We start from the raw sequence: 23,070 nt of genomic DNA, 5'->3' as shown, positions 1-23,070 counted from the left end.
TAGAAACCAGTAGTTTCTCAAGCCTAGGAGGGCCAATATGTAAACAAGTCTCAACTGCTTCCCAAGGCTTCCAAGCAACTTGACAAGCATCCATTCATTCAAGAGAATTTGAACTATAAATATGTAAACATCTGTCTTCTTTGGACCATACTGGGCAATCAACGGATGGATTTGATGTTTCATTCTTGTTTGGAAAATAGATTCTAAAGTAGTCAGGTGAGGTCTGTGAATCTTCTGCCAAACTTAGCTGAAACCTGAAATAGCATTATATGTTTGGACAACTGTCTTTAAGCCCTAGCTATGAAGAGCAGATTTCTCCAGGACTGAAACAAGAATGAAGGTTAAAAGAAGATAATTGTGGAACAAATTCACTTGTGGATAGGGAGACTAGAAAAGATGCAAGGAAATTTGAAATAAGCAAAGTATGAGGAGGACAGTTATTTAACTGCATAGATATTGCAGGAAGGGATCAATATAAAAGGAAGATGCTGAAACCTAGGTTTTAGAATAATTTTGGCACTTATTGAATTATTCTGTAAAATGATATTAAATGTCAGAAAGAATGTTACTCCATGATTGTACTTAATACAAGTGCAACTTGCATGAAAAATAAATAAGATGAACAAACATGATTTAATAACTATAGCAAAATTTTGAGGAATGAAGCCTTTCTGAAGGAAAGGAACAGAAATAATATCTATATATCTACATCTACAAAACCTACATCTATATTTATCTACATATTTCATACAGTTGTTAGAGTCGACTATCATCTATCCAATCAAGGAGAAGATGCGGATAATGCATTTTCACCTGAATCAAGTATGCCATTACTTCCCCCCTCATACTCATAGAGATTCTCACTGCAATCTACATTGTTCAAGCTATTGTGAAACATCTGGTTAACAAAAATGTTTCAATGTCATCCTTTCAGTATTACATTAGCTGAGGCATTTCAAAATAAAAAAGTAGGAAAAGTGCTTTCATAATATAATATTGTTGTGGAGGTGGTGGATTTTTGTTTGTTTTGTTGTTCTTTTACCATCTACATAGTTTGCACCTCAAAAAAGGAAGTTTGTGCAGTCACAATTTATATAATCCTATTGCGCATTTTTGTGTTGAAAGAACATACTGATTTGTGTTGCTCCAGTAATTGTCCAGAGGATAAGACAATCTTTGAAATCCAATTTTAAATATTCCTATTAGTTTTTTAGAGGGAAAAACAATTCAGACATGGTGTGTTCTAGCTCTTCTCAATCTCTTCTCTTCTCTTTCCAAACTAGCAAAAATAAAGTTGATTAAATTTCAACTTCAAGCATTTTTCAAGTGATTGAGGGGTAGTACAAAGCTGTACCCAAGGAAATATCCTAATTGTGTAAGAAGATTGTTTAAACTGTTCACTAGGGAAATGAAGAAGTGCACTACTAGATTCATTTCTGCTATTAGGACTTGAATCCTGAATTTCTCTCAAATGAATACTCATATAATATATTTGTATTTCAACTATAAATGCTATAAATTTCTTTTTTTTTTTTTAACAAATTTTATTCAGTTTTTCACATTAAAAACAAAAATCTCTTTTTAGAGAGTTCCTGGTCATCACCTTTACATACAAATATGACAGCATTTATACATTCATATATGCATACTTAATTCTATTATTACCTTTTTCATTCCAAATTTTCAGTAAGGAGAGAAACAAACACATTAATTCTAGCCTCTTTCATTAATCTCAATCAAAACATCTTTTTGTTTCATTTCAATTATTTCAAATATAATCCTTTAATGTTTATTTTAAAAATAAAGATAAACAATATGTGTTTGCATAATAATAATAATAATAATAATAATAATAATAATAATAATAATAATAATAATAATAATAATAATGTTACCAATGTCTCTCCTTGCTTTTAATAGTCTATATTAACTTTTTAATTTAGTTGGTTCTTTAGTCTGTCATATTCCCTTTCCATTACACATTCTTTTTATAAATTCTAGATTAATACAAATTTTAACACTAAAGAAAAAAAACAAGTATCGTTTTTCCCTCTTTTATGCTTTGAGTGTGACACCTCAATGATTAAAATATACCTTTATTCCCGCATCTTGATTCCCAATAAGCCATTATTTTTAAGAAGTTACAATAATAATCATTACATCTTTTCATTTGGATTCTGCAGCATATTTTCCCCCCTTGATTTTTAATAAGAGTTATCAGTATCTATATTACCCTATGTTCTAAATATTTTTAATTGCAGAAATATTCTTATTACCCCTTGTTACCCTGCAGAATCCCCTTTTTAATTCATCAACCATTATCTCTGAAAAAACAATTTATTTTCAACATTTTACTATTTCCGTGTTTCTTTATTTCATGCACCTGTTTCTTACTGCTTCTCCTCCCCCTCTTTTCTCCATATCTTTTCTCATTCCAGTTTATATCCCTCTCTTTCTTAATATCTTCCTTTCCCCTTTTCTGCTGGGTCTTTCTGCCTTTCCCGACTTCACAGGTATTCCCCTTTTTGATTGCCTTCTTAAATCTCAACTTTTTAATCTTCCTTCTTCCCCCACTTCTTTGTAGTATTCTTTGCGTTAATTGTCTATTTAAGATGTCTTCTCCTTGAGTCGATTCCTCCTCCTCTGAAGCTCTTTCTTCTTGTTCTTCAATTGCCATTTCCATTTTTTCTAACACAGAGCAAAGTGGTTTGCCTCTTTCCTGTAGTAATTCTCTCATATTTTAAAGTTCATTTTTAATTTCCGAAGAGATATCATCACTACACACTCTTATATTTTATGATCGTTAAAGTCCACACACACACAAAAAAAACACTTTTACTTTCCTTCTTTCTTCTTTCAATTTTCTAAAGTTCTCAATTATTCCAGCCCAGGGTCTATATCAAAAACATCAATCAATCCCACAGTCAGTCCTTCCTTGCTTTTTTCTTTATTCTGGTTCTGCTTTCACTTTCTAAGATTCTTACTTTGTTTCAATATTTCTTTAATGTTATATCCACACAAATTCATTCAGAAACAGGATGCTTTTCCTTTTGTTTGAGCTCAAGTTTTTGTCAAAAGGTGGCACTCTCCATTATACAAAGTCTTCACCTTTTCCCCCTATTTTTTTTATTTAGGGTTTTTCGAACCTCAATATTCCAGCACAGTCCAGTCTCCAATTTGTAAACTTTATTATTATTATTATTTGACAATCTTAAGTCCAGCTTTATTTTATGCCTGTTTATTGCCAAAATTTAAACCACCGCTGCAGTCGTCTTCAGGGGGAAAAAGACCAAGGCCAAGGGGGGAGATGCGGTTCCCCTCAACCTGGCTTGCAGCTTTCCCTTACTCCACCGCCCCTCCAAGGCAGCTGCAGCCCCTAATTGTAATGATCGGGGCTCTCCAATGAAAGAGCACAGACCATAGCCGCAGAGAGTCGCGATCTATGAGAAGGCTCTGCCTTCTCGCTATAAATTTCTATAAACATAAATTTTAAACTATAATTTTCATTCTAGCCTTAATGGAATCTAGAGAAACAATTTGTTTCATCATTCAAAAAATGTAATTAGTCTGAAATATTTTATGAACATTTGGTTCTCAATCTGAAACCTAATTCAGTCATGTTAGCATTCATTGTGCAGAGAGAGACTGATTTAGATGCCCTAGCTTTGGTTTGATATTAGTAACTAAGGTTCAAATTGTCACCAGGGACTTGACTTTGTAAGCCGTTATGATCTACTTCAATTATTAAATTGATGGATAAATACTCTTTAAAAGTAGCAGATGATGAAGGAGAAAGATGCCCAAAGTTCATTTATTACTTGGCATACCAGCATTCACAGAATGGCTAGAGATTAGATATTATGCAGGGAGAGCATTCTACTTTCAGCAGTTTTTCTTCCCCCACAGTACAAGGGAAAGAAATGAAATAAACCACCACTCTGTACATAGAAGTATGTCTCTTCTTCTTTTGCTCAGACATCCCTGTTCAAGTGACTCTTTGCTGATTCCCACAGGCCCAACCAACCAAATATCTGAAATATATCTGAAAATATAATGATGCACATTTTCACAGCCTCAAGCTTCCACAGCTAGCACCAATCCAATAACAATGAGCTTCTAGGCTAATAGGATACCACCACTGGATATCTGGAAAAAAAAAACACCAAAGAACCTGCTTCAATTTTAGGTATATTTTAAAATGGAAAGTGGGGTGTGATGGCTCAGGGGTTAAAGACACCGAGCTTGTCAGCTTGAAAGTTGACATCCCAGGTTTGAGACCAACTGCCACATGACAGGATACGCTTCCGTTACTTGCCCCAGCTTCTGCCCACCTAGCAGTGTGAAAGCATGCAAATGCAAATAGATAAATATGACCATTTTGGTGGGAAAGTAGCAGCATTACGTATCCCTTATTGTATAGTCATGCTGGCTACATGACCAATATCAGCATACAACACTGGCTCACTCTGCTAAGAAATGGAGATGAACACCACCCCTTAGAATCAAACACAACTGGACAGGGAAAAACCTTTACCTTTTTAAAAATGGATACAGAAGGATTCAAAAGACTGGTTATCTGGATGTGCCCTTAGTTTTCAGGGTTCTTACTGAATGAGCTATAATTGAAGTTGAGCTCTCATTCCATTTAAAAAGCTAAATAAGATTTCTCAGCAAATTTTTGTATCCTCCTTTCATTGAAATTTTTGAAAATTGAAGTGAGTGTGATAGAGGCAGTGTCAAGGCAGAGTTAAAGTTCCCTTCTTTCTTCCACAATCTTAATCCAAGTATTTCTCCCACTCTATTGGCAGTCATTTTAAAATTTCAGCCAAACCACATTTCATTTCGAACTCATATAAATACTGACTGCATAAAAGTAGCACTGCCAACGTGTATTTCAAAAATAAAATTCAAAACAAGCTATTGGGAGATTAGCATACAAGCATTCTGGTGAATGTTTATAATCTTGCTTCTGATAATATGTTTCCTGTCTGGCATTAACAACTGTCCTACTTTACTATTCAGGCATTGATCCTTGTTAACAACAAAATCAGCAAAATCAGTCCTGGAGCTTTTTCTCCACTCAAGAAACTGGAGAGACTTTATCTTTCCAAAAACAACTTGAAGGAACTTCCAGAAAACATGCCAAAAAGTTTGCAGGAACTGCGTGCACATGAAAATGATATTGTCAAATTAAAGAAATCTGCCTTCAGTGGACTGAATAATATGATTGTAATAGGTATGCACCACTACTTATAAATAAAAGTTTATAAGAGGAACTTATTAGCTGGTAAAATGGAAAATATTGTTGAAATTTGGTGAAATCCAAACTTCATTAGAGCTTCTTTATTGGATTATTAAGGTAAATTTCCAAAGAAAATTAAACTTTAAAAAGTATAAGTTCAGTATTAAAAAAAATGAATTTTTTCCCCTCATTTATGAGATGTGTAGTATGGTTCATGCTGAGGTCATTAAATTCATGTTTATTTGCATCATACATTGAATTCTATTATAAAGAGACATTTTGGGTTGCATTGGGATATAAATGTCAAGACTAACCCACTAAACATTTTTAAAGTATGTTCACGTGTACAACTTTTATCCAACCTCAATCTATCTTGGAAGAATCTCCTTTTTATCTAGCTTTTCTGCATCTGAAGCAACACTTTTCGTGGTCTCCTGAAACATTTACAATACATACGTTCCTTGATGAAGTTTTCTATTATGCACTCAGAGGCAGAGTTCTCCTCAGCTTCCATTGAACACATTTGGCTGCTACAGGCATACCCTTCTTTCCCAATCTCTGGCTTCTACTCTTCATGGCCAGTTGGGCTTGAGCTGGACAGAAAGTTGGCACTTTCTGCAGAGACTCATGTTTACATAATGCTTAAGCAGCACTCTGCAAGCTATCATTTAGACATTACAACTTCTTTTTATACACACATATATATTAAAGTTCAAAAGCATTAAAGTATTTTTTTCAAATACATGACCTGTCATGTTTTGAAAGAACAACATACCTGTGTTTAAATAAATAGAAAATCTTTTCTATACAAGAGATTGATATGGGTTTGCTGTATGTTGCAAATAGATTTATCCCAAATGTAACCATTACATATTTTAAGACGTTTCTGCCAATTTTATTTATTCCAGCCCTAGAGACAGGTCACAATGTTAGCAAAAGCACTTCCCCACTTCCACTCAATTTTTCCATGCCACATGTTTAGGAAAGCAATTTGAGACAGTTTTTCTCACTGGTTAATGATGGTTGGAAAAGAAATCAGGAATCAACTAATCACAGTATTAAATTATCTGGCAAATGAAGAAACTGAGAAATGCACATTAACACAACTGCAAGGAAATGATATTTTGTTTTGCTAGTAACATTTAAATGTTTAAGGTGATAGGTAAGAAAAAAAATTAAAGGGAGTATTGCAGAAATAATATTATTTCCTTGCTTAATGTTTTTGTTTGCCACCTTCTATTATTACAAAGATCAAAATCTTTACAAATGTAGAAAAATAACATATTCAATTTAAAAAGAGAGGTGAATAAAAACCACAAAAACAATTGGCACGAAGTTCATAAAAGGAAGATCTGGATGAAGGATTGCATTTAACAGAGGCCTAGATAACAACCATTGGTGCCTTCGATATATCCTAAGCATTTGGAGTGACTCCCAAAATTCAGTTTGCAATCTTAGCAATCTACCTGGATGGTAGCAGGAGGGAGCATGTGTCACTTCTCTTGGTTCCAAATTACTTAGGGCCCTAAATATTAAAATCAGCAGCTGATCTGGCTTGGTAGCTAATTGATAGATACTTCATACATTAGATCAATAAAACTATTTCACTTTTTAGTCTTGCCAATAAGCATTCTATTTATTTTTAATTAACAACATTTCACATATTTAAAAATCAGAGAATACTGTCAGGTAAAGGACTTTCCGATAGATGGTAGACAGATGCCTTTTATCCATTTCCTTCAAAATCAAGAATAATGTTATAGAGATAAAACAATTAACTGCATTGCTTTCCCTTATATATAGCAAAATTAACTAGAAAAGTTAGAATTAATATATTATATAACTTGGTCATGATGATTCTATAACTAGTATACTGTTTGCTTGTTTTGTTATTTTTTGCTAATGTATTTTAGAATTGGGCACCAATCCATTAAAAAGCTCGGGGATTGAAAATGGAGCCTTTCTAGGGATGAAGAAGCTCTCCTACATCCGTATTTCAGACACAAATATAACTTCTATTCCTAAAGGTAAAAATCTCTGTTTTTAGAGATTATGTGAAACATCAGCATTCAAGTACTCTGTTGTTTATATTTCATTTTAAAATATATATAAAATCTAAATATAAGGAATACATCATATGAGAAAATCTTAATGTTCTGAAATTAGGATAAATGCATTTTAATCTTAGTAATACCTTAAATTGGTATTTGGATATTTTTAATTCTCAACTTAAGGAAAATGGCTACTAATTAAAAGACACGTTTGTTCAACTTTTTATTTTGCTAATGTTTTGAGTTTACTTTTCTTTATATAACTTTTTTCTGTCCCCCTAACAAGAAATGGTTGCCATTTTCCACTATTGCATCGGATAAAGGAATACATAGATGCAAAGAATGCCTATTAAATAGAGTACTTCAGCTGACAGACTGGAATTCCATAGGAGAGATGTATGCAATAAGAACACAGCTTCTTTACAACTTCTCAAAATCTTTTCAGTATACACATTTCAAGTCTAACAGTGTATTTGTTATGAATATCTAAGTTGCAGGTCCAATTCCAAATGGAACAAAAGAAAAGAAAGTGGCTAAAATAGTTTTCAAGTCTTTCTTACAGAATCATTTATTATATAGATTTGTTACTGTAAGAGTCAAAATGTATAGCCTGTCTTTCAGCCTATTGGGAGAGGAATGATATTCCAATTTCAGTCTCTCTACTTCAGCGATTCTTGCTAATATATCTCAAGAAGCAGGACTGCAACAGTTCAATATACTGTACAAGTATATTATATAACCCACATACACATTCAGATGTAGGAAACTAATCTGAATGTTTGTGGAAGAGTTGGAACAATACAAATACTTGTGAGCTAAATGGAAGCAAAGTACACCTTCAGCACATCAATCTCACAGTCTTGTCCTTATATTATAGTATTCTGTATTTAGTGTTTATCAAGATGATTTGTACTTCTGTAGCTCAATATGTTGATTCCTTACTTGGTATATGAGACCTGACATAGCAAATTAATTAAGGATTCTAGCAACTGAAACATTCTAAGATTGATGCAATACTTTCCAAAATTCACTCTTCTTATACAATAGAAAGTATTTTATTTATTTATTTATTTTATTTATTTGATTTGTCAATTGTTTACAAGATAATAAGTATAAGTGTATACATAGTTGTGAATACATGAGATGGGTACATATAAGAAAAATAAAAGAATAGAGAAACAATAGGACAGGGACGGTAGGCACGTTGGTGCGCTTATGCACGCCCCTACAGACCTCTTAGGAAAGGGGTGAGGTCAATGGTAGACAGTCTAAGGTTAAAGTTTTTGGGGTTTGGGGAAGAGACTACAGAGTCGGGTAGTAGGGAAGAATCCTTTCACATCCGAACAAGAGTGTATGTTAATTGCAGTAAAGACATGGTGAAGAGTTAATCCAAAAATCACTCATACTTCTGGCTATAATTTTTCAAGATGTTTTAAATGGAAAAGGTCATTGAATTTCAGTAAGTCTTTCTTGTTGCATGACTGCATTATCATAAGAACTGGCAAATGAGCTTAACAGTAATTTGTATGTAAGAGATCCAGTGACTCAGTGCCAACAGTAAAAAAAAAAATGCTGTTAATTAAAGTGCAAAAATGTGTTTCATCAGTGTCACATGATATATAAATTCAAAAAGTAATGTTCCTAGAATTTTGCAGTTGTATGCAACATATATACATAAACACATTTTTTTTAAAATTTTAGGTCTTCCTATATCTCTGACAGAACTTCATCTTGATGGCAACAAAATCAGCAAAATTGATGCAGATAGTTTAAGTGACCTTCCCAATTTGGCTAAGTATGATTTATATATATATTAATATATTAATATATTAAGGCATAATAATTGGTTTTGATCATGCAAAGAAGATTAGAACTATAGAAGAATATCAATATTAAAGCTACTATAGAAAACATATATTTTAAAATACTAGTTTTAATTAGTTATATTAACTAGTTTTTCACATTAACTAGTTTGTCTAATCTTGATCAGTTAGCCTTCATTATTTTAATATCAAGGTAGGTTAAAATTCAATAACCGAATACTTTAAAAACTGATGTGAGTTAGAAAAGATTTAAGGAGTAAAATTTCAGATGAGACTATATGCTTGAATATGTAAAAACAGAATGCCCCCAAAATATGGGTCTTAAATGAAGCTATGGAGGTTTCTGTAAGATTTGAAAAGCTTTCTTTATCTATTACAATTTCCATCCAACGACAGTCAAACTATTATGTCTATGCCTACTCTGGGGTCAAACAAGCCTTAGCCACAAATTGCATGAAGGCAAAGATTCAGCATGTTACCACCAACATGTCACCTCTGTAATGAAAAAGATTAAACAGCTGACCATTTAATCAGTGGGTGCAGAAAAATTTCACAAACTGACTACCTAGAACACCATAACCGAGTTGCTAAACTCATTCACTGGAAACTGTGCCAAAAGTTTGGATTTGAGTAACTGGGAACATCAGGTTGAGAAGGTTCTGGAGAATGAAAAAGTCAAGATCTTGTGGCACTTCAGAATTCAGACTGACAGGCACTTGGCCCACAACACACCTGACATAACAATAGTTGAAAAGAAAAAAGTTTGGTTCATTGACATTGCAATACCTGGTGATGCACGAATTGAAGATGCACAGCAAGAAAAAAATCACGAAGTATCGGGACTTACAAACTGAAGTTGAGCGACTTTGGAAAAAGAAATCATGTGTTATCCCAATTGTAATTGGAGCCCTTGGAGCAATACCTAAAGGGCTACTTAGCTATTTGGAAATTCTGAATTTATCAGACTTGAATACCCTGATTCTACAAAAGACCACCCTACTTGGAACAGCTTATATCCTCCAATGCTACCTTAACAGTTTCCAGGCCCTTGGTTAGGACTCGAGCTGTTGAGCTACCAACCAGCCCCAAAAGCTGTGAATCTCACTAAATAACACACACACAATACATACATAATAATAATAATAATATATTATTATTATTATTATTATTATTATTATTATTATTATTATTATTATTATTATTATTATTATTATTATTATTAACAACTCTATACAGGCATCTGGTTTCTGTGAAATTGCACATCCAGCTTGAAGCATAGTTAAAAATGCATAGAATACAAATGAAATCACAAGAAATCAAGATGTTAAATTATGTTTAATGAACATACAGAAACAAACTTTTACTTCAGCATAGTTAGCACAATGTTTTTCTCCTTATAGGCTTGGCCTCAGTTACAATCGCATTGCTAGTGTGGAAAATGGATCTTTAATCAATGTGCCACATTTGAGAGAATTCCATTTAGACAACAATGATTTGGTCAAAGTACCTGCTGGACTAGGAGAACACAAATACATACAGGTAAAGTATATCCTAAGGAGAATAATTAGAAATATTGTTAAACTCACAGATAAAATGCACTATATTGGAGAGGTGTCTTGACCTGAAAAGGACATGTGCAGAAAAATGCTGCATTTTGGTTTCAGAATGATAGCCTCAGTAATTGCCATTTTAATAACATGATCATCCATGTGTTGATAGAAAGCAATCAGTCTGAAGATGGTAAATACTGTACAGCAGCAAACCTGAAAGAAAGTTAGCCTGGGTTCATGATAAGTATCTAGATGAGAGTTTACGCAAGAACCTTAACCCCAGAGATTATAATAAACATACAATAATATTAACGTAATGTATTTATAAAAATAATGTAAAATAGTAATTTCCTGAATACAAAACATGACAGCACTTTGCAAACTATAAATATTTCCTAATTTAGTAACTTTTTAAATTTAATTATGCAGGAAAACCTTGGCAATTTTGTACAAATATATGCAAGTGATAGACAACAGCATGATAAGGCACTGAAATTTCCTTGTTATCCCATAGAAATAAACTGATTACATGTGTTTATCGGTTTGCAATGAGAATGGATAAAGTTGGAAAGTATTTTGACTTAAACATTTAGATATTCTTATATATTATTTTTGCCTTATTACAATTGACTACAACAAAACAGTTTTACTTCTGTTTTTGATTTTTAGGTTGTCTACCTTCACAACAACAATATTGCTGCCATTGGCCCTAATGATTTCTGTCCTATTGGATACAATAGCAAAAAAGCTGCTTATTCAGGAGTAAGCCTGTTTAGTAACCCTGTGCAATTCTGGGAAATTCAGCCATCTGCTTTCCGATGCATCTATGAACGATCTGTAATACAACTTGGAAACTACAAATAAATGCACAAAAGTGTTTCCACTTAAATACCTGTTGCTTTTTAAAATTGCTGGTAAATATTAAAGCCTGATATTGGAGACTTAATTGCAGAGTGAAGATTATTGTATTTGTAAAAGACCCATTAGATAATTTCCAGAGAAAAATAAGTAAATTTACTTTGTTTTTGTTTTTGTTTTGCTTCATCAACAACACATGATATAGTTTGTGGTATCTCTCCCTTAGGTCAGCATAACAGATTTTTTTTCAATATTCCACTGTGCATGAGATTTGGGGGTAAATATTGATCAAGCATTTCATAATTAGAAATAGTATAAAGCACATTTTTACTCTACAGCCACACACAAAAAGTATTTGGAGGACAAAATAATGAGGCATACTTTTTATTTAAAAAATTAATCAATCAAGTCTTAATAAACTCTCACCTGTTTAAAAATTAAATTAAGTGATAAGTGCAGGTATCAAAATATCAGATATTCAGAAAAGCAATATAGAAAGGTTGCTTTTGTTAATATTTTTGGTTAAAATGCTATTTTAATATATACCTCTTTTCTTTTCTATGATTTTATGTTTAGATCTTCCCAGATAATTTATGTACAATTAGGAAAATATTCTACAGGCTCAAAATATGTTCATGACCCTGGCTTTTTCTAGAATATGTCAGCAATAGCTACTGACACTTTTATTTGTGTCTCCATGGAATGGAGATGCTGGTGCCTCACCCATCTTGTAATGAAAGTCACCAGGAACAGTCACTATGTAATTGAATTTACAATGAACATTAGGTAATCTTGCATTTAGCATCAGGGAAAGGACTTGGAGCTATGTCCACAAATTCCTCCTTCATTCTCCAATTCTCCATTGTCATCCATACCTTCTAGGCGACAAAGCTAATGTTTTCAAAGTGCAATTTATTTCTCCTTATTCACACAATGACTGCTCCTGTTCATAATATGATAAAAATATTCAAATAGAATTCTCATTAATTTGGGAATCTTTGAGAAATAACTATGTGGATTGTGACCATTAAGTCTGCAAGCATGTATAAATTAAGCAACACTGGCCAACTACATTAATGAATTGCTCTTAAATGCAACAGTGGCCATTCACTCACTTTAACTAATTTGAATTTTAATACTGTTTTCAAATGTAATATAAAGAAATATTCAGATTATTGGTCAACAATACCTAGACTTACAGGAGATCATCGTGGCCAGAAGAACATTATCTAGATAATAAAAACAACGTTTATTTTTACATCATTATAACTGGTTTATGTAATAGCAAGAATATCAAAAATGGCTGTACATTTCTGGGAACCTTATCTCCAAATTTAACTGCATTTCTTTCAACATGATACATTAAAGAAAAATCTGAATACCTCTTAATTGTTCAAAATACAGTATTTTCAATGTATGTATATTTTATATTAAACAGTACTGGCAAACTCCAAGATCCTGGTGTGTGTTATATAGGCTCTGCCATCTAAAGCAGCAGGAATGAACCTATTGCAAAGGCACAGATTAACAATCATTTCTAGTGCTATTCAAAGCAGTTAAATCCAGTTAGTTATCATATAGCCTGGATATAGATTTTCGTAAAATAAAATAGCTAAAGTTAAAACCTGGATTGTCACATATCCTAATAAATATAGAATTTCCTGAAAAATATAGAATTTTTTTCTTTTAACAACCATGTAATTCCTTGCATTAGAGTGGAGTTGGGGAAATTGAATGGAGCTGAACATTTACTGGCCGGATACCTTCCCTAACACCTATGGGGAGGTCACAGCAGATATTTTCTCTTTGTGCCCAGAGGAAAAAAAATATCTGTACTAGGATCAAACTCACAGCTTCCTGATTGTGAGTCAAGAGCTCCACTTCTAGGCCACCACAGTGCTATTTATGAAAAAATATAGAATATGCAATATTAAAAAAAATCCTCCCTTTTTATGACTCTGTAATCCCCTAATTTGGAGACAATACCAGTAGTATGATAAGAAATATTATGTGACTTTTACCAAATATTTATTGACATTTCAATAATAATAAAAGATAAAAGGTTTCCCTGTGCAATTGTGTCTGACTTTTAGAGCACAGTACTTATCTTAATTTTCTTGGATGAGGGAGCCAGTGTTGCCCAAAGATAAAATAATAATAATATTTAAACAGAAATATGTTTAAAAGAATCACACTATCAACAACAAATATTATTTCAATTAAGATTTTGATCATACTAAAGTAAAACTATATCCAGCCTATGTTCTGTGTCAGTCTTCTCCAAAATGATGTCCTCTACTATGTTGAAGTCCAGCTTCTATAATTGTGTCACCTGAATATTTATGTGAATTCAAAGTTAACATATCTGATAGGATTTGGTTGGAGTAACTTATTCTATACCTTCCATGCATTAAATCAGCTAAAATTCTCATCCTTCCTGATTAAAATCTTCTGGAAGTCATTAAAAAAATCACAAAACACAAAACTGCAATTAGGCATTATCTTACAGATAGGTCAACAGATTGAAGGCAATGGGGCAGCTAGTAAAATTTAATAACAATAAAACCACAAGGTTTTTGTACTGGATTCTGAAGGAAGAACATTGTGAATGGAATAAAATATTTGTATTTTCATAATTTTCCTCATGACTTTTTCCCAAATAAAATTACTGCTTTATGTATCGGTAATTGGAAAAATGCATGCTTGGACATTCCATCACCATTAGTGTTAGCGGGTTTGTTTATGAAAATTTCAAAAAGAGTTTGATAATGCAATTATCGAATTTATCTCTGAGCTATTTAAAACAGCTATGTTATATTGGGGAGTCTATGATTCTATTACCTAAAACAACTTTGGAGGAAATAAGTCTTTAAGATAATGCATAAGTAAGGGAGATATTAAAACAGATAATGGGAATACTTTGTGCTTTTATGCAGGGGTGGGTTTCTACCAGTTCTGTCCACCTCTGTAGAACTGGTAGCTCTGAAGAACAGCAGATATAGAACCGGTTCTATGTCTGCTGATGTTTTTGCTCACCCGCCCACCCAGGCTCTTACCTGATCTTTATTTCCTGATTTTTCAACTTCAACTGCCGAACGAGGCACAGCTGCAGTTAAAAAAACAAGAAAAGAGGGCTGTTTCAAAGGCTGCTTCTCGGCACGCAGCGTGCTAATGACGATTAACAGGCTCACGGCTCACGGCTCACAGCCTGCAGGGAAGTTCGTAAATCCCGAACCAGTAGTTAACCCTGTTGTATCCCACCCCTGCTTTTATGGTCTGCATACAAACATACATGCAGGTGAACATGCATAGAGAAAGAGAAAAAGAGACAGAGAGACAGACAGAGATACACACAAGTTTATTCTTAAAATTAATAGCATGATAGTAGTGCCTCTAGGAAAGAGGCATTAAATTTCTCTCTTCTGATACGTATTCTAACTCTGAAACTGAGATATTTACAAATGAAGGCAAATATGTGTGTCACAGAATAATTGCAGAATCCCAGAAGATTGTAGATCCAATTGGGTCGGTCACCTGGACCAGAGGTTTGGTTTTCTGAGCTCTGACACTTGTGCTGGAGCCCATCCTCAGGGAGCTTCTCTTTAATAAGCCAATATTTAATGCAATTTATGGTTGTTAATTCTCCAACTTCTTTTTGAATAGGAAATAAATGTAAACAAAAAGGATTAATATTTTGTCCAAGAAAAGTAGCCAAGCTCATAAAAAACTTGGCAGAAATAGAAAAACCAAACTTTAGATAAAGAAGCCAAACAATGTGAGCAAATTGAAAATTCTTACAAAATTAAGTTGATCAAACTAGGATTGGGATTTTGAGAACTCAAGAGTTGAAAAATGCGATACTATAGGATGGATGGATTTATCTTTAATCCTCATGGCCCTTAATTCCTTGTCCAAGTACCTTCACGAAAGCCAAGTAGTTAACCAATAAGTGTGATAGTGGCCTCTAGTGATCAGACATTTTTCTTACATGCTTTTTGAACTAAAAGAAAAATGTGATGTCATAGAGCTACACAGCATGTGAATAATATCCTATTAACAGATATTCTGCTCTTCAGAGAATTTTTAATTCAGAATGTTGTAGTTGATTGTTATCTATTTGCTTTTAAAAATGAACTGCTTCTCAAAACTAATTATCTCTCTGTTAATAAGACAGGATTATATTTTTTTCATTAGATGAAGCTTGTATACACTTTTATAAAAGTTTGCTACATCTCCTAAAACTGTTGATAAACCTGATTACATCATTAATATTTTATACAATTTCACAATAGAATTTCTTTATATCTAACCCTCACAAAAACCAAATATATATGTATTCATATATGTATATGTATATATGTATTCATAACTATGTTTTTACTGATACCTATTATCTTGTAAGCAATTGACAAACCAAATAAATAAATAAATAAATAAAATATATCTATATCTATCTATATATCTACACCTACATCTATCTATGTATCTATCTACGGGTCTGTTTGTTCATACTGAACAAAGCTATTAATGCATGATTCAACAATGCTTTTGTTTAGCAACTGGCTTTTTTGCAGATTTGGTGGAAAGTAACAGCATTCCACGTGCCTCTGTGAATAATTCTGCTGGCCACATGACCACAGAAGTGTTTTCAGGCAATGCTGGCTCCCTCAGCTAAGAAACAAAGATAAGCACTGACCCCTAGAAGGAAACCTTTACCTTTACTAAGAATTATCTGCCATTTATCTTGTAGTTATTACAGGTAGTCTTCACTTTACAACCAATTATTTAGCATATCCCCAAAAAGGTATTTATGACCCAGTTCAAAAGTTCTGATGGCAGTCCCCCCTCACAGTCACATGATTGTATTTCAGATACTTAATAACCAGGTCACATTTATTTTTATTTATTTATTTATTTTGATTTGTCAATTGTTTACAAGATAATAAGTACAAGTGTATACATAGTTGTGAATATATGAAATGGGTACATATAAGAAAAATAAAAGAATAAGAGAAACAATAGGACAGGGACGGTAGGCACGTTGGTGCGCTTATGCCACGCCCCCTACAGACCTCTTAGGAAAGGGGTGTGAGGTCAATAGTAGACAGTCTAAGGTTAAAGTTTTGGGGTTTGGGGAAGAGACTACAGAGTCGGGTAGAGTATTCCAGACATTGACCACTCTATTGCTGAAGTCGTATTTCCTGCAATCAAGTTTGGTGCGGTTTACTTTGAGTTTGTATCTGTTGTGTGCTCTTGTGTTGTTATGGTTAAAGCTAAGTATTCATTGACAGGTAGGACATTGCAATGTATGATTTTATATACCATGCTTAAGTCGGACCGAGAGAGGCGTAATTCGAGGTTTTCTAGTTTTAGAATTTCTAGTTTTAGAATTTAGAATTTAGAATTTATGACCGTTTGCCATGTGACTCTGATTTGCAATGTTTTTGCTGAAAACCAATGTTTATTTCTAGTTTATGTCCAACACCTCTACATAACTTTAGACCTTACATAGGTCCAGTGTCCTGCTATTCCTAAGGTAAAGGGAATGTCCAAGTGTTTACTGTTTCAGAAGGCCAGGAGGCTAGTAACCTACTGGATCTCTAGGTGTGGGGTGGGATCTTCCAAAGGAAGGAGGCAACTACCAAGGAGGCATGCTGTTAGGCCCTACAAGTTGGCAACATTTAAGAGAAAGGATCTGGAACTTACCCATACTGTCAGACTTAATGAAATGGGCAGGTACCAGGTTATCCATAAGGTAATCACTAATCCCCTGACTCACATCCAAAAAGATGTGTAACATGGCAAAACCATAGGTGGCAAAAACTTTAGGTCTGCTGAATTATGGACAGTTATAATTTTCAGATGGTTATCTAGGAGCAAGATATAAAAATTAGATATATGCCGGTAACTCCTAACATAGGTATTCAAAGCTTCTGTTTCTGTTTCTTTCTGTTATTTCAAATGTAAACAAAACTTTACATTGTTACCAGATAATGAGTAGAAACTATAATTGAACCAATACTAAATTTACCTTTTAAGTCAACAATTAATTGATATATTAAAATACTTTGCCATCCAAGATAAATACTTAAGTTTATTGTTGATGTTTAAATATGACTGTTGCCACAATTGATTAAATTACAGTAATTCCTTTTGGTTTCATGCTTCATGGAAACAGAAAATATCAGCTATCATTTCTATGATGGTTTCTTTTCAACCAAACAGATTCCTCTTTCCTTTGTATGTACTGTATATAATGCTTTAGAGATCTGAAGAGATGCTGCTTAGCCTCCTTGTGTCGTACTATCTTCAGAAGAATTTCATTCTGTGATTCCTCAGGTTTTGGGCAGTGTATTCTTATGTAGGATATCCAGTAAAATGAAGCAAGAAAAGGGAAAAAGTGTTCTTCATTTCACCAAATAAATTTCTATTTTTCTAGTTGGCAGTCCTTGAAAAGTGAATAAATGGAAAAGCAGTGTGAATTTGGAGTTGAGAAACTAACACAAAAATTGGATTCATTGGCTTGAGAAGAATGACCAGAGTTTCAGTTAATGATGAATCTCCCAATTCCACTTGGTTCCCCCCATCTGCTTGATGTCTCATTCCATACATGAGAAATGAGTTTCAGTGTTGTCTTCCAAAAGTACAATATTTTACTGCAACTTTGTCAGCCTCAGCAAACTAAATTATTGCATAATTTAAACCATCTTCATAATTTCCATAGGGTGATAAAATGAAAAATTATATATGTGATCATGACACACAAGCCATTACATAATCAGAGAAAAAATTGACAATTTTTTCATCCTTCTTTAATTATTGATTCAATAACTTTTTCAAATACATCTGGCAACACTCTAGCTCCAGGATGGATTCAGTCAAGCCAGCTTCACATCACAGAATTGTCTCCATAACTAATAAAATTATATTGTGTTTTATTTCATCAATATATTTATAACTTGTGTATAATTTTTCAAATAATTTATATATCATACTAACATACATTTTATACTTTTCTTGTTCTTCCATTCCATGTACTATTTCAGCCTCTAATTTAGACTTTCTTATTTTTTCTTTAATCTCTTTAATTGCTAGCAAAATAATTTATTTCACATTGGATGTTACATGGGCATGAGATAGACATCATCTCTCTATAGCATAGGGTATAAATGTAAAATTGAGTATAATGAATCTATTCATGAAACCACATATTATATTGGAGACAAGACTGAACCTTGTAGCATCAGTCAGGGGCTTCAAGACCAATGTTTCACCCTTTGCCACTACAATTTGAAGTGTTCTGTTGAAAAAATAGTTTCCCCTTTCTCCAGTCATTGTAGACAGTCCTGATAATGATATCAAAAGGACATCCCAAGCTAGACAATGTGCTGAGTTCTCCTCACGAAGTGTTCTCTTCTGTAACAAACAAACACAAAACACAAAATACATTGTATACAGGCTAACTGATGCAGGCTTAGCATCAGGATGTCCTTCAGAAAAAATCCCAGAAAGAGTTAAAAAGTTCACACAAACCAGGTTAGATAAAACTTCTAAATAGGGTTTTAAATATTGGCTTCCATGGCAACGTTTGGAACTGTAAGCCAAAATACATAATTATTTAAAAGAACTTATAGTTCTCATTTATAGTGAGACGTAAAATAATAAGATGATGACAGCACTAATCTTCTTCTTCTTCTTCTTCTTCTTCTTCTTCTTCTTCTTCTTCTTCTTCTTCTTCTTCTTCTTCTTCTTCTTCTTCTTCTTCTTCTTCCTCCTCCTCCTCCTCCTCCTCCTCCTCCTCCTCCTCCTCCTCCTCCTCCTCCTCTTCCTCCTCCTCGTCTTCCTCCTCCTCCTCCTTCTCCTTCTCCTCCTCTTCCTCTTTTGTTGGGGAAGACACAAAGTTCTGGCTCTTAATCACATAAAAGAGTAAGTCTATCGTTTATATCTGTATTTACAACACAGTCCTTTTCTTTAAATATGAAAGAGAAAAAGATAGTTGTCTTTTCCAAATCTCATTTTTTTCTCATTACAATATTAATTGTAATGTATAAAAAAATAGAGCTACCATATCTGAGCTCCAACATTTCAGATATCCACAAGATATCTGAGATGTTTTTAGATAGTTTTATGCATCTCTTGTCTACTATCTAGTGGTTATCTGGATTTTTGCAGATTAGATATAGAAGCCTTAGTAGACAATGCTTGGTGATTTATTCACTTCTTTTATATTAGTTATAATTCTAATGTAATTTTGTCACTGTAATAAATTGAGATGTAAAATTAGTAAAAAAAAAAAAAAACAGTATCATTATTGATGTCAAATACAAAACCTTTATGTAATTTATCACCCAGATACATCACCCAGATATTAATTTTGACAATTCTCTTTTTTATATATGTGCATTTCTATTTCCTTACATTAGGAAGAATCTAAAAGTATCTTGTATTGTCAAAGCACTCTGATTTTTTTTCCAGACTCCTTCTTTGTGCATTGTGAAATAAGTAAGTAAGAAACAACATGGGTTAATGGTAATCAATTTTATATATTTTGAAGAAGTGCAACAAGGCAATACATAATTCTTAATTCCCATAAAAATGATATAGTGTTTCAGTAAAGAATCTTGTGGTCAGCTAATAGCTTGTACAGAAATACAACCCTGTAAATCCTCAAATCTCTCATTTCCATTTTAGGAATAAAAAACAAGTCTAAAATGACCACAAATTCCCAAAGACTTATTATGTGTCCTAATACTTTCCGTTTGAAAAGTAAGTGCTGCGTGGATGTTAGGCAAAGTGAATTATAGATTTGGGGCCTCCCTATTTAAAATAATGAATGCTTTTACTTGTTGAAGTTCAGTGTCATACCCTTCTATATAAATCAAAGTCTGGTTCTAGTTCTAAAAATAAAATCCAAGAAAATTAGATTGTTGCTAAAATGTGGGCCCAATGTTATATTCTTCTTCAGATGGAAGTAATAATGCATATGTTTATTCATTTCTTTAAAAGTACAGTTGTATTCTTTCATGTTGCATGTGCAATATTTTTAATGGCAAGTGCTACTTGTTTGTTTATTTGTCATATTTAGATATCACGTATCTCACTCATAGAGTTTGCAAAAAAGCTCATGATTTGATGGTCAAAACATCTTCTATCTAGCAAACAACAGTATATAGTTGATCCATCCACCTTTTTGGCCTTGAAGACATAGCTGTGTCAACTATCCTGTTTTCCCATTGGTGATGTAGCCAAGGGTGGTATTCAGCAGGTTCTGACCAGTTCTGGAGAACAGGTAACAAAAATTTTGAGTAGTTCGAAGAAATGGAAAATACCACTTCTGACTGGAGATTTTACAGCATCCGTCCCCTGCCACATCCACCAAGCCATGCCCACAGAACTGGTGGTAAAAAAAAAAAATGAATCCCACCACTGGCCGTAGCACTTTGGTTGTGGCTAATGGAGTAGATGACACCCCACCTACTCCTTAGGTACACTTTGCTTCTCTACATCTTATCCTGGTTAATTTTAATTGAATTTTAAATGTTATTATTATATAATCCTTATTCATTTTTTTAATGTTTTCTGGTACATTTTAATTGAATGTCTGTCATCTATGGCAAGATGGGCAACATACAAGTTTATTAGATAGATGTACATAGACAGAAGATAGATAGATAGATAGATAGATAGATAGATAGATAGATAGATAGATAGATAGATAGATAGATAGATTATAGTATACTCACTACAGGCATTATTAGCATTTACTTAAGACAATATATAAATCAGGATATGGACAGTGAAAAGACTGTGTATCAAGAGAAAGGAACAGTGAGGTGTTGGTTCCTTTAAACCTATCATATTCCCTTATATGTTTAATTTAATTTGGTTAGGTTTTTTTTTTTTTACTTTTCTAGTAAAAAATTTTATGGAAGAAATTTTGTTAAAGAAATTTTGAGAAATAAATTTTGTGAAAGGATCTTTGTATATACCTAAGGTACAAATATATTTGTAATGAAGGACAGATAGAGTACTACCCAGCTACTCTTAGTCAATATTGACAAATGAAGTAAATTAAGTAAAGTCAGATTTTATCGGTATTCAAACATGAGGCATCCTGTATATGCCAAGGCTAGAGGCTAGGCAATTATTTCTTAATGGCTGCCAACAAAATATGTCAATGAAATCTTCAGGTGTTAAGTTGGTCTGAGGGAAACTTTTTTAAAAAAATGCAGATGAAAATGCTCTGAACTTTTACCAAGGATCCTGAATTCTAACTCAAAGGATCAAAAGATTTAAAATCATATTTAAGCTGAAAAATAGGATGGAAAATGCTGTCATGACATTACAAAGACACTATGATCAAACAATAATCTAATGTTATTTGTGTACTTTAGCTATAAATAAAACTAGTAGTTCTAATGCCTAAGTTATTTAAAATCAAAGGTGTTGGAATGCAGAAACCCTCGGTTGGAAAAAAAAAAAACATAGTGCTGAAGCAAACTGTTTTCCATGATGTTTCATACTATGTTTCCAATGTACTAGTAATGCATTTCTGTATACATTTCTTGTTTATAGAATTTGAAATTTGAAAACCATGTTTTGTTTCACTTTACTATGGTAAGCAGATATGGGTTGTGCAGGACTTTTGGAGCATGCAATGGCATGAATGGAGCACTGGTCAGCAGCTCCTTAAAATCAGCTTTTCTTTTTTCCTCCATTTAAATTAAAGGATAAAATGGGATACAAGTTTTTATTCAAATAAAGTATTGATTTAAACCTTGTAAAACATTGCCTTTGTATGAAACCAAGGTAAAGAATGGTATAAGTTGTATACTAGAAGTGGGCAATGACAGAAAAAGGCAAAATGTTTCTAAATATTTCTTGACTCCCAGTATGTTTGTCATGTGCCTGGGCCATTCTGGTGCCTGAAAGAAGCACAAATTATTTGCTTTCATTTATTTATCTTTACTTATTAAAACATGTATACTGCTTCTTTCTTTAAACTGGCTCATTATGTAAACTCACAATAAACAAATTATGAAAAATAAAAAGTTGACAATGTATAATATACAGCAACTATGAAATATAGAATTAAATCTGCCCAAATCACTCTCAAACTTGTGAAATAGAAGGCTTGAAGGTTTATCATACCCTTCAATATACTTCTGAGCATATTATTCTCATATGGGACATAATTTAGTACTAATATCAAGACATGTGATGTCAATATGTACATTGATCAATTGCATCATGATGCACATTTTGACATTAGATGGTCTACCCAGAAGGCTTTGCTGCAAGGATAGAGCAATCCACAAAGCTCCAGCACCAAGCCTTCCAGCAATGTTTTGTGTTTCCATTGAGTAAGTTTAATGGGTTGCTCTGTACATAGACCAGACGCTTGCATAAGGATTTGTACAATTCTATTTAACAGATTAAGTCTATGTCTATTAAGTCTTCTGTATCTATTTCCTGGGTTTAATCCTTACTGAACTCAGTAAGATTAATATCTAAATGTTTTACTTAAATATAGATAAGTAATTGAG

The 23,070-nt window shown here is 33.1% G+C and overlaps 1 protein-coding gene across 1 annotated transcript in view; it reads left to right on the top strand.

The window, feature by feature from the left end:
* Positions 1–12,978, top strand: part of DCN (decorin) — a 30,314-nt gene extending 17,336 nt beyond the window's left edge. The window contains exons 4-8 of the mRNA XM_026693691.2: positions 5,023–5,236; positions 7,156–7,269; positions 8,995–9,088; positions 10,517–10,655; positions 11,336–12,978. Coding sequence (XP_026549476.1) covers positions 5,023–5,236; positions 7,156–7,269; positions 8,995–9,088; positions 10,517–10,655; positions 11,336–11,530 — 756 coding nt within the window. The 3' untranslated portion in view covers positions 11,531–12,978. The remainder of the gene's footprint in view (positions 1–5,022; positions 5,237–7,155; positions 7,270–8,994; positions 9,089–10,516; positions 10,656–11,335) is intronic.
* The last annotated feature ends 10,092 nt before the right edge of the window (positions 12,979–23,070 follow it).

This window comes from Notechis scutatus, chromosome 6 (assembly GCF_049901735.1).
Source record: "Notechis scutatus isolate UNSWTSFEM ecotype Mainland chromosome 6, rNotScu1.2, whole genome shotgun sequence".
Classification (NCBI taxonomy): Eukaryota; Metazoa; Chordata; class Lepidosauria; order Squamata; family Elapidae; genus Notechis; species Notechis scutatus.
The sequence above is the reverse complement of the archived record's forward strand: the minus strand, read 5'-3'. Positions and strand labels throughout refer to the sequence as shown.